The sequence below is a fragment of the Monopterus albus genome, unplaced genomic scaffold, assembly GCF_001952655.1.
Source record: "Monopterus albus unplaced genomic scaffold, M_albus_1.0 scaffold40.1, whole genome shotgun sequence".
NCBI lineage: Eukaryota > Metazoa > Chordata > Actinopteri > Synbranchiformes > Synbranchidae > Monopterus > Monopterus albus.
In genome coordinates this window covers 2833840-2846912 of record NW_018127920.1, presented here as the reverse complement: position 1 = coordinate 2846912, position 13073 = coordinate 2833840, and the positions used below count along the sequence as shown (strand labels likewise).

At 38.4% G+C, this 13073-nt stretch overlaps 1 protein-coding gene across 1 annotated transcript in view; it reads right to left on the bottom strand.

Annotated features, from left to right (window-relative positions):
- LOC109959665 (voltage-dependent N-type calcium channel subunit alpha-1B-like) overlaps positions 1–13073 on the bottom strand; it is a 163498-nt gene that overhangs the window by 42801 nt on the left and 107624 nt on the right. Inside the window, 7 exon segments of the mRNA XM_020599203.1 lie at positions 1652–1735; positions 1812–1922; positions 2389–2553; positions 4049–4250; positions 5897–6034; positions 6178–6338; positions 7522–7618. Of these exon segments, the coding sequence (XP_020454859.1) occupies positions 1652–1735; positions 1812–1922; positions 2389–2553; positions 4049–4250; positions 5897–6034; positions 6178–6338; positions 7522–7618 (958 nt within the window).

Below are 13073 nucleotides of genomic sequence, written 5' to 3'. Positions count from 1 at the left end.
GCATTCCCCCGGAGGAGCTGGAGGAAGTGTCTGGAGAGAGGGAGGTCTGGGCATCTTTGCTTAGACTGCTGACCCCGCGACCCGGCCGCGGATAAGCGGAAGAAAATGGATGGATGGATGGATGGATTTTATTTTCTTGTATAAGATACATTAGGTACAGAGATCTATCCTTTGTTGCTCTTCCTGAGGTTTCTTCCATGTTTTTTCCTTATCTGATTCAAGCTACTGTAAGGACAGAGGGTGTCACAAGTTGTACCAACTGTGAAGCGCCCTGAAGCAAATTTCTACTATGTGATATTGGGCTACTGTATAAATAAATACATTTTACCAGGCTTGACAGTTCTCTAGAAAACAGAACGCCATGCACAGTTTTTATTCTGTGTGCACTGTATAAGCTTGTTGTGTTGCAGATCATATATTACATTTACAATTCACAAACCACATCTTCACAACAGCACAACAGTTAATCTAACACCCAACATGCACAAATGCAACCAAAACATTTCATACTCATAACAGGATCAAATCTACTGGAACACTAACCTTTGTCTCATAACACAATGACCTAAAACAGCAACCATTAACCTTAACTAGCATCGCTGTTGTACTGACTGCGGTTGTACTGACTGTGAGGAAAAGTCAACTCAATATTGAAAAATGTGTGTTAGCAAATTACATTCAGTTCAGATTTGTGCCATACTGAACAGAAATGTTACTGGTCCAACTCAGTCAGGTTGTCATTTTTGACAATAAAAGTGACTCAGAAACTGTAGACATAAGACCACCATGTTGGATTGCCATCACATTTACTATATGTAACAAGTTACTGTAGATGTTTCAAAGGGGGCATTAGTCATGATATGTGGGCATCTGGTGCATCAGCTTTGCAGTGCCTCTTCTCAAAATCTCTCCAGCATGCTAAATTGTTGAAGTTAAAATTTTATATACAGTATCTAATAAAACACTATGCAAGCTAAGAGCAGAGAATGGCAATAGAAAATCACTCACCGTAGTCTAGTGATGTTTGGGACCAGGGCATGGCAACACCAGTGATGACAAGCAACAACATGTAAATGTGAAAAGAGAGAGACAAAGACAAAAGACACAGAGATATTAAGAAAGAGAGAGAGTAAAGAGTGGCAGAGTAAGAACAATAAAAAGGAAAATGGAAGAAGAAGAAGCACAAGAACAGGAGCATATTGTACAACATAAAGTGATACAAGTCAACAAATACACATATATATCAGTCAAAGGCTACTTCACAGTCTACACATGCTCACAGGTACAATAAGTGCACTGAAAGTAACAGCCTGGAATGAATAAAGAAACTCTCAAACATAGACAGCACAGCAGAGTATGGCTCCAGTGTAACCCACATGTTAAAGGTTACTTTCTGACGTGTAGCTGCCCATCCTCAGCTCTTTTATCGGCCCTCTATGATGAATCCTTCCTATCAACAAAATACCCGCGAACAATCCCCCATGTCATGCCATGTTGTGCCATGTCACAGTCTTTGCTGATGTGGCTAGTTAGCTTGTTTCCATCAAGCTTGCTTTACAGGCTATCCTTGCTCCAGTTCATTACCATGCCAACAGCGTTGGATAAAGTGCATTCAGCCCTGCTGAGCAGAGGGTGGAGTGGGTGCTCTTACATTGATTTCAGTCACCAGGATGTCAGTGATGCTGCCCAACACTGTCACAAAGTCAAACACGTTCCAGGCGTCCTTTAGGTAGTTCTGAGAAACAACATTCCAAAATCATTAGTTATTTATTATTGAGGACATTTAGTCTTATTTTAAAAATGTCACTCACCAGAGGCCCAAAAGCAATGATCTTGAGGATACACTCCAGAGAGAAGAGAATGGTGAAGACTATGTTGAGGTTCTTCAGCATTGCTTCATAGAAGTCTGGAGCTCCATGGAACTGGAAAACAGAGGTGAATAGCATTTCAGGTTTTTCTTGCTGGCTTGTGGGTGTAATACAATTAAAAAGACAACTTGACAATTTGCTTTCTCACTGAGAATCATATGAGAAGATAAATACCACTCTTATATCTGGCTAACATACTGTTTATGGGTGAGTTTCAGAGGTGCTGGTTTGCAGATTTTGTTACCTTTGGACAGAGCCAGACTGGTTGTTTCCTTCTGTATTTATGCTAAGCTAAGCTAAACAGTTGCTCACTGTATCTTCATATTTAATGCACAGACATGAGAGAGGTATCACTTTGAACATCTAAGTCTCAGTGAGAAAGGGAATGAGAATATGTGTCAAATTGTCCAACTTTTACTTTCCTGAACTAATGTATCCGGGAGTGACTTCATAAAACAGTTGAAAGTCAACTATATCAAATTTGCAGTGTATTATTAAGACCCTCTTCAAAGGTTCTTACCTTCATCATGAGTACCACAGTGTTGAGAGCAATCATGATCATGATGGAGTACTCAAACGGGGCTGAGACCACAAACTTCCACATTCTATACTGGAAGGACTGTGTGTTCTGGGGCATGTAGCGCGTCAGAGGTTTGGCGTTTATGGCAAAGTCAATACAAGCCCTCTGTAACAGAGAAACCACACCTCTGCTTCACTGTCTTCATTAGTTATCCCAAGCCTCAGTGACCAGTGGATAAAAAATACATTTTCTATTAATATACTCTGTTGTGCACTGAAGGAAGTTCTAGCAACTAAAGATATATAAAGGTTCATTTGTACCAAAAGCATCCAATCTATTGAATAAGCAACTGTAGAATGTTTAATGCAGATATGAGTCTGTACTTGATTTTTGCAGTTATTTATGGTCTTCATTGCCCTGAGTGATTTTATTTAATATATTTTAGTGATATGATTTGTTGGCCTGTATTTTTAGTGATATGTTACTTTGTTATTTTTTCTATAAGATGTATTTTGAGTGTGTGTTTGTAGTATGGGGAGCTAAAGACAGATTTCCACCATGGTGCATAATAAAATACACTGAACTGAACTGAACAGTTTTCAGTCCCAGGTACTAATTGTTTAATACCTGTGGATCACTATAAAGGATTAGATTAACATGCATCTTAGCTGATTAGCAAGGAACAGACTCAAAGATTACTGGAAACATGAAAGACATATAACAACAGTTTTGACACACATACACAGATTTTTTTTAGTCTCACAAGCCAAAATAAGAGCACATAATGAATGACTGAGTAAATACAGAGACAACACACTGGGCAATAAATAGGCTATGATAATAGTCTTGTCACATCCAAGTCTTGAGAAAATATCAATTCCTGTGTGCTCCTATTCTAAAAAAAGAACCAGACATTCATCAGAAAGTTAAGCCTAGGTGATTCATTCTGCAGCCGGCAAAGGGAAAGAAATGAACGGAAATGCTACATTTGAATGAGATGATGGATGAGGGCAACATGAATGGCAAAGTGAGACCAGGAACCGACTCTGTCCACACCTTTATCTGTGACTGGTTGTGCGTGTGTGTTTAGTCAGACTTGCTGGGCCTCCTTTGTTCACAATAGATGTGTGGCTAATGTCTGCGGGCAGTATTGCTGTCATATATTCTGCAAGTATTTCAAATTCTACTGGAGGATGAACACCATTCTTCTGAAACCTCTTGTCCTGTACAGGAACATTTGCATTTGTTATTATATGGTTCTCCATTCATTTATTTGGGGTTTTTCCTATAATTTATCATCAACGTGTATATTTACAATACCTGTGAGAGTTGCTCGACTGTTCTGAGGAACATTCTTTGCTGGACTAAGAAAGATGTAATCAGTGTGTGTATAGAGGTGTATAGAGGTTTCGAATCATTCAAACTGTAACCACATTTAAACATTTTAAGCAGCTATCACAGCTGCCAATCACACCATGTCACCAATCTGCATAGTATTTGTTTGGACAAATCAACAGTTTGGTTACTGTATATCTCCAAGAACATGAGCTCCACAGAGTTTCCACTGAGAATGTCCAGCAAACAAAAGGGAGAGATGAAATAAAACCGTTTATGGATGCCAAAATAAAGCTCAGAGTTGCTTGTGATGTCTGTGCTTTACCTCATTCTTTTCCAAGCTGCACTCAGACAAGACCTTGTCTCCCTGCTCCTGGAAGGTGATGATGATCAGAGCGACAAAGATGTTGACAAAAAAGAAAGGGAAGACCACAAAGTAGACCACATAGAAGATGGACATTTCTATTCGGTAGCCTGGACTGGGACCCTGGTCTTCAAAGGTGGCATCCACAGAGTGCTTCAAGACACTGCAAAGAGATTAAAGCACCACACAAGAGCCACGAGGTGAGATACAGCAAGATATTCACTCTGTAATGTTGTACTCCAGTGCAGCAGTAAAACAGATGATACAGCAAGATATTCACTCTGTAATGTACTCCAGTGCAGCAGTAAAACAAATATTCTGATGCCTATTACAATCCAAATAGTATAATAGGCATGGGATTAATATTCAGCAATAATGATATGAAGACATATTTTCAATACAAGGGTTATAGTACTGTAGTTTAGAAGAAGCCCCAGTCTAGCACTTTATAGCTACAGAACATCATTTGTCAGCAACTTACTCACAGAACAAAGTAATGAAAAGCAGTGCAAAGATACCAGCAGCTCTTTACATAGGGTCCTAATGAACAAGTGACCAGCTAGAGACTTGTAAAGGAAAGATGACAGGTTAGTGTGTTCCTTTTATGAAATCCTGCCAACACCATTTCCTTCATTTGTGACTCAGTCTTTATTCCCTCCACTGCATGATACTGAAAGGATGTGTATCTATATGTAGGACATGTAGTAGCACTAAGGTAGTGATACACAAGGGTGTATTTTTTATTTTGTCTAGAACAGTACTTGAGTTTGACTTGTCACTGTCCCATTGATCTTCAGTGTTTCTCCTAAAAATGGGCTCTCCAGCAATTTACTATAGTATTTCACCTCAAGAAAGTTGGGGGAGTATTGAGAGTCAGAATAAAAGGAGAGTAATGAATATTAGTGCAGAAGAGCCTGAGACATTCTCTAGTATGGATCAAACTACAACAACACTGGCAACTCAGTAGCGTGTTTGTTTAGACCCTCCCTGACTCATAAATATCCAGAGCCCTCCAGGGCCACAGTAGACCGTGTGCGCCACAGAGTGACACAGAATGCTCCTGTAATTTTCTGTTAAACAGCCTCAAACCTGCACTAATTAATATTCTTATATTAACAATGGCTAAAATGTTAGTGTGTAATGTTAATGTCAATAAAACAACATGCAATGTGAAAGATGTCACTCATAGCAATAGTCATCATAAACTCTGTACTCCACACAAATCTAGCTCTAACTCTGCATTAAAATGGTCTATCCAAATTACTAACTGTAAGGTCAATAATTAACTTTGGTGTTTCCTATCACAAGCTGGAGTAAGACTGCTGAGTGACCTAGAGCACTCCACTTGAAACTATCTCAGCTGGTGATTGATCAGTGACAGGTGTGCTTCAGCTCATGGTTTTGGTTTTATGGCCTGCAAGTTTACAGTTTGATTCGGTCATTAACATTGTCTCTAGCAGGGGAAGGAAGTTGTGTTTAGACAAAAAGATTACATTTTTTGGGGGCATCAGTGGAGACCAAATTAGAGCTACTGTAAAGGGACAGTGAAATCCGGGCTTACATCCATCACCATGTGGATGCAAACACAAGTTTAGCACTATGCAAAACCAACAGAAAACATTTTGCTAATACCTGAGCCACAGCAGCACAAGGCTTTTCTGTGTTTTTTGAATTATCTACAACAATTACAGTATGTTGTAACAGTGAATTATCATCCTAGATGTGACATGAACAGTGAATTATCATCCTAGACGTGACATTCAGGATATGTCTTTAACCTAAAGAGGGAGTCAAGCGAGCAGCACTTACGTTGGCCATCCCTCCCCAGTGGAGACAGTGAACAGGGTCAGGAAGGCCCACAGCACATTGTCATAATGGAAGTCATATTTTTTCCACTCTCTGGGCATGGCAGCTACCTCATCTCTGTCGTAATCTAGGAACTGTCCTCTGGAAGACATTAAGGCATAAATAAAGTTGAGTGGGGTTACTATAGGCAGAGGGTCTGCTTTTAATCACACCAATATCTGACAGTTTACAAAGACAACATTTCCAACAATAAGGAACAAGGAACTTGGGGATTTTTGACCAACTTGCAGTCCTTCTCCAGGCCCTTGGAGGCATCTGTGCAGTAGAAAAACTTTCCTTTGAAGAGCTGAACTGCAATGACGGCAAAGATGAACATGAAGAGGATGTAAACAATGAGGATGTTGAGCACGTTCTTTAAAGAGTTGACCACACAGTCGAACACCGCCTGAGGACACACAAAAATATTTTTGTTTGGAGAAAATTATTTCTCAACTTAAGTGAGAGTTATTTTCTATTAATTCTGCTAGTAGAAAATTCTGTTAACATGCTTCTTTTTTAACCAGTACTGTCTTTAAACTGCTACTCTTCATCTGAATCTTATTCTAAGTGGGACCTGTGCAGGCCCAGCCTATACTAGGAATACTGAGAGAATTCTCAGCTACGCTTGGCTTGGCTTGGCTTGCTGGTGTGTCTGGACAATGTGGGGCACTAGCTTGTAAGTAATAAAGCATACAGCTAACAGTTTAAAAGCTTGTATAAAATTACTACTTTGCAACAATTCAAACTTAGGGTGGACAGTAAAAAAGTCAGATGGAGCAGAGCTGAAGGCAATAAAGTGCAGAAAGACTTAAACGAAGTATCTTTCAGATAAGCATGAATATACTGTGGCTGATAACAGCAAGTTGTGGTTTCTGCTGAGCTTATTTAAAATGATGTAATAATGGTAAATGGACTGTATTATAATAATGACTTAGTTTCAAATTTTTACTGCAGTGTTTTATGGAACAAGTATTGTTTGTGTATTCACATCATGATGTATCGTCTTCCTCTGTGCCATAAAGCTCCATTTTTGTCCAAAAACTATTAAAACACATCAGTGAACCACACTGTCACACCGGGTGGCATACAGTATTCCCTCATTACAACAAACACACACAGTGTACTGTAGTTTGTACACTGTCCGGCTGTGGCAAGTACGCCAAATTTGGATTAATCTGCTGCTGAAAATAGGCCCTAACAAAAGCCCAGTCCTCCGTTGTAGGAAATCACTGACCCTTTTTTTTGTAAACTAAATTCAATATTTGTGGGAATTTTAAAGATCTACAGTACATCATTAGTAGGAACCAAGGAATTTCAGCAGTGTGTCAAGATGGTAGGGAAGAAGAAGAAGCAAACTGTTGGTTATCATACACCAGGTAGTCAGTGTACTTCAGGTTAGCTCCATCAATATCAATTTAGTTGTATATGTACCAGCTAAACACACACACACACACACATGTACAGTATATAAAACAAATGCTCCTTTGGCATTTCCATAAGATTTTCAGTTTTAATCACAGCTGAGCTGCACTATCCTAGCTAAAATGAAGAAAAACAAACTAAAAAACAAACAAACTCTGGAGCAGAACCTTGAGTTTTGGCAGACGTTTGATGGTCTTGAGAGGCCTGAGTACTCGGAGAACCCTCAGTGACTTGATAGTGCTGAGGTCCTTGCCTTTGGTCCCCCTGTGGAAAGCAAACACGGTTAGACCACACATAAAATTGTTTATCAACAACATGTAATGATAATAAATAAATAAATACATTTCCACATTACTAATACTAATAAACAGCACATGAGGCAGACAATGGCTTTCAGATTTTAACCCTTTGGAGTGAAATGCATATCTGCCTGTATTTTATATGCTCTTTTTTTTTAATTATTTAAAAAAAAACTTAATTCCAAAATGCTTTAGAGCTTGTGCATGTCCATGGCATTAAAGATCTGTAAAGATAATACTCTGGAGTTTCATTTTGTATGTTTTTTACTCATAGGCTTTCTACAGTTAAGCAGGTGAAGTTTTAAACACAGAAAAAGCTAGCCACTTTTTTGTCTTTTATTTTCATGTTTCAAATACAGTAGGACAGTCATTAAATAGGATAGAAGTGTGAAATTCACACTATGTATCCATTAACATATCTACAGTGTGTGGATAATACATGCTATGGCCGTTTGCTCCACAGGCCTAAATAAATATACACATGTTTAGACAGGCAATTTTACTGGCTTCAATCCCTGAATGGTTTCATGCTACACATTATTGGACAACTGTAGCTGTCAATAAAACCAGCATGGGGCTTGTACAACAGTACAGGTTTTTTATAGGCTAATTTCATTGACCCACCCATAGATCTTTCATTTTAGACCATAGAAAACTGCTGGTTGGTTTGCTTTGCTCCTGGGCGTGTGCTGATGTCTGCAAAGTTTTCATTTGTCAGACTCCTTAATTTGCTGCACTGCCTCTTTCTTCAAGGTTGCTTACTGCTGACAAGTTGTGAAAACTTATCAGATTAATCAGTAGACTTTTGTTCTTCAAAATTAGCCCTCAGTTGTCCATGGATATTAGTTTTGGCCCACAAACTATGTTTTACTTTGGAGAGACAAGATAGGTGCAAGCTAGCAGGTAAACTGTTAACTGCAAGATGCTAAGCTCGTCATGGAGATACCATGAATTGTATCCGGAAATGCCCAGTACAGTCTTAAAGTGTCTACAAGTCTTTCAAATGAGGTATTACATGTCATCATATTTTCATTCATGAAAATATATATTAATTAATATGGAAAAACTAATGGATTATGAATTATTACCCAGAGCACCTGCACTCTTTAAACTTAACATGATAGCTGAAATAATAATTATGTCACATGCGTTTCTGCTTTTGAATCAGATCAGCTGGGTTCATGGGTTTTGTTCTGGGTATCAACAAAAACTCCACCTGACAAAATTCTGTTACCACACTAGTGGGAAGTGGTTGTGGTGCATGATAGGATGCATCTGCAGCTACCCTCAAACATTGTGCAGGCCAGTTAGCATTTATTTTACCTTTATTTTTAATGAATCACTTAAGCAGTCCAAGGTGCTTCACATTTTGTATGCCTGTGCCTAAAAAAAGTTATCATTTAAATTCTTACAGATCAGTAGCAGTCACCTCAGTCATAATAAAGGCCTTTGAACAGTTGGTTCACAGATTTCTGTCTTATATTCAACTTCATCAAAATCAGTTTGCATATAGAGGGAACAGATCAGTGGATAACGCAAAGTGCCTGTGTCTCTACCATGTGTTAAAACATCTGGAGTGTCCTTCCTCATATTTCTGCTTATTGTTTGATTACAATTCTGCTTTAAATTAAATAATTCCTGAGAAACGTTTTCAAACACTGAGGGCATTGTGGGTCAAAGAAGCCAACTGTCCTCTCTGTGAGGAGAGTCAGGCAACTCTATTAAAAGAAGTACATTCCCTCAGGCCATTCAATTCTTAGACTGAAAACCTCAGCCACTTTATGGCATATTTTGTTCTTAGTTGGCTGGAATTACTTATGGTTTGTCTATTTTCAATATATTTAGATTATATAACATCTGAACTACAGCTCCTGTACTTAATGCCACAGCAGATCAAGGAAGAGCCTTCAATAGTAAGTGCTTCACATTTCACTTCACAAAGGGGGCACTCAATTCATTATTGCAGCAGACTTTATGCTTCCGGGCTAACCATGTCTGTAGTTAACAGAGTATAGGCAAGACAGTGACACTGATCTTCTCATCTCACTCTTAGAAAAAGGGGTATAATCCTGTTTATAAAAACTTCCATTTACTTTTTAAATCATTCCTTTTGATTTTAAAATAGTCTAACAGGGCAAATAGACTGTTTAAAATAGTCACACAGCAATGACTGCCTAACTGACATTAAAGACTGGAAGGCCGCAAATTTCTTAAATTTAAATGAAAGTAAAACAAAGTTGAAAATTTTTACTCCAAATTCCACCTGCACCAATCCTGCTCTGAACCTGGGTTCCCTGTCATCCTTTCTAAAACCGTCTGTCAAAAATTTTTGATTTATATTGGACAGTGATTTTAAATTAGGCAAACAAATTAATGCTAATTAGCTACAGTTTTTTTCAGTTGAGGCTTTCATCAAGGGTTAAACCTTTTCTTCCCAGGAATATTTTAAAAAAGCTTTTATTTCAAGTCACCTTGACTACTGTAACTCTCTTTATACCGGTGTATCCCATAACTACAACTCATCCAGAATGCTGCTGCTTGCTTGTTAACCCATTCTCATAAATGGGACCATATTACTCCTGCCCTGGCCTCGCTTCATTGGCTACCAGTTTCTTTCAGGATATAGTTTAAGGTTCTTTTAATGGCTTTTAAGGAATTGAATGGCCTAGCCCCCTTCTTTCGCTTGGAACGTCTTAAACACTGTACCTTACTGCCTCATGAGAGCCCTTAGATCTGCTGACCATTTGCTCCTAGTTGTCCCTTCTGTCGTTTTCTCACCCATAGCCCCAAAACTTTGGGATGACCTGTCCCTACATGTTAGGTTGGCCCTGTCCTTAACTGTTTTTAAACATTTGGCCAAACCTACTGTTTTTTTACCAGTTGGGTGAGCTTTGGTTTCTCTTCACTAACATGCTAACACTAGAGCTTACCTACCGTATAGTATAGTATAGTATAGTATAGTATAGTATAGTATAGTATAGTATACCTGACTAACTTTCTAAGATCACTCCCTACAACTTCAAAGGCCTTTGATTTTTTTTTCTGTTTCATAACAATGAATAAGAAAAGTTGTGCTCTACATGAGCACACCATTATCTACCACTGTTTTGGTCATTTCACATGCCATACAATGCCACCAATTGAATGTTGTCTGGGATGTTTTTACAGTCTGAAGTAGTTAGGAAACAGTTAGAAAACATAATGCCATATACTGTATGTCCATGCACCAACTGGTAATATTTGAATTACATTCTGGTGACAGCTGTGTGGTTGTTGCCATACAGTATGCTGTATGTCTAAATAATCTGAATCTAAAGTAGATTAGCTTTGCTATAGTTTTTTAATATACTCAGTAAATACAACACGTTTAGCAACAACAAAAACTCATATGGTGCTTATTTATTATTTACTGTGGAACAAGCTGACTCCCATCTCTGCTGCAGTGTAATGCCAAGATTAGACTACTGTACATAATATCAGTTCGATAATAGATAAAACAATGAGCACTAGGCAGGGCACTTGTTCATTTCATCTCATGTGGTGAATGGAAGACAATGACAGTATCTGTGGCACCTCACAGTGTCTTCACAAGAAAAAAAAAGGTTGTTTGCTTCCTCTTGGCTAGTTCTACAATATGTTCTTTGACACTTGCCCACGGAGGTTTAGAGTGCTCTTCTGTCCACACCCATAAACATGGGAGCCTGGCCTCCCCAACCACTATAGAGTAAATGACAAAGCTGTTTATGCGAGCTCCACCAGCAGCAAATGCTTTCAAAGAGTGGATCCGGATTGCTTGGAAATCCCCATAGATGCTAGAGTGTACTGTATGCTTCAAATCAACTAGTTCTTATGCTGTATCATCCAATCTAAAGGTTAATATCTTTATAGCTGTTCTTAATGTCAGCTGTAAATGATGGAATAAAATTCCTACTGTTGTAGCAAGTGGCAAGATACACAGAATTGGAGTGTTAATGGATGCAGATGTCACTGTGTGAGGTGAATGTGCTCATCACATTTGTTGGTGGGGCAATCATTGGGTGAGAGGCGGGGACCACCCTGGACAGGTCACCAGGCTACCACAGGGCTGACAGACAGACAACCACACACTCACACTCACTCCTATGGGCAATTTAGAGTCAACAGCCAACTTTTATGTTATGATACAACACGATTTACTGTAGTTTCACAGTAAATAAATGCCAATAACTGAGTAGAAATTTTCTACTAGATAAATTAATCAGGTGTCACTGATTCATCTGCTGCATATTTTCTTGTTTATTTGATTTATATTTTTATCCAAGAATGTCAAAAACTGGAGAAAATATATAAATATTCAGTATATTCTCATGTCTGTCAAAGAAAAGCATCAGTTCCAATCATTAATGCAGAACCAGAAAATGTTGGTGATTTTTTTCTTCAGAATAGTTGGTGGCTAATTTTCTCTCCATGAACTGACTGATGGCTGCAGCTCTAGGTTACTGAATAGCCTAATGAGGACAAAACAGCGTGTTGGACACAGTGAGGGAATCTGCTTTGGAAGAAGGATGATTCCTCCCTCCAACAGAGACCTGAAGAGATGCTTTACTAAAAACTCTATGTTGGTCACTTTATATGAGTTTTTCCTCTAGTTTGTCATGCATCTGTAAAATCCACCAGCATATTCTGGACCTCCCCCTGGGTTAACTGCTTTTGGACATGCTAGAAAATATCTAAAGGGAGGTGTCCAGGATGCACTGTTATCACATGGTTGAACCACCTGTTGAACCCACTCCACACAGGAAAGTAGGGCTCCAACGGTAGGAGAGTTTCATCGTATGATAACCACCTCCGAAAATATCATGGTTTCATGGTATTACAGTATATGATATTACACAATTACTATTATCAGCTACAGCAACCCTCAGAAGAATGAGAATGATTTTTGAAAAATGATATAACTGTAACATCATATAACTAAAGCATGTTGGTTTGCATGCTAGCACCAGTAATAGAAGAAGTATTCACATCCTTTGCTTAAGTAAAAATACTAATATCACACTGTTATCAGCAAAAGATTTGCATTGAAAATGTTAAGTAAAATTAAGATTTATCACAAAAATGTACTTAAAGTATTAAAAGAAGTAGGCTACTCAATGAGAAAAAAAGCTATACTATAGCTGTATGGGATATATTATATCACCCATGCGCTGATGTAAAAGCAGGACTTGGCTGTTGTAGTTGGTTGAGGTGGAGTTCTTTTGAACTACTTTGTATCTGAGTTCAACTATTGATTATGTTAATTATGGATTAATCTGCTGATTATTTTCTCCATTAATCATTTGACTAGTTTGTAATAATCCTGACAGTAAAGAGAAATGCCATCACAGTGGTCTAAACAATTATCAAATGTACTGCAGGTGCGTGACAGTGCAACCAGACTG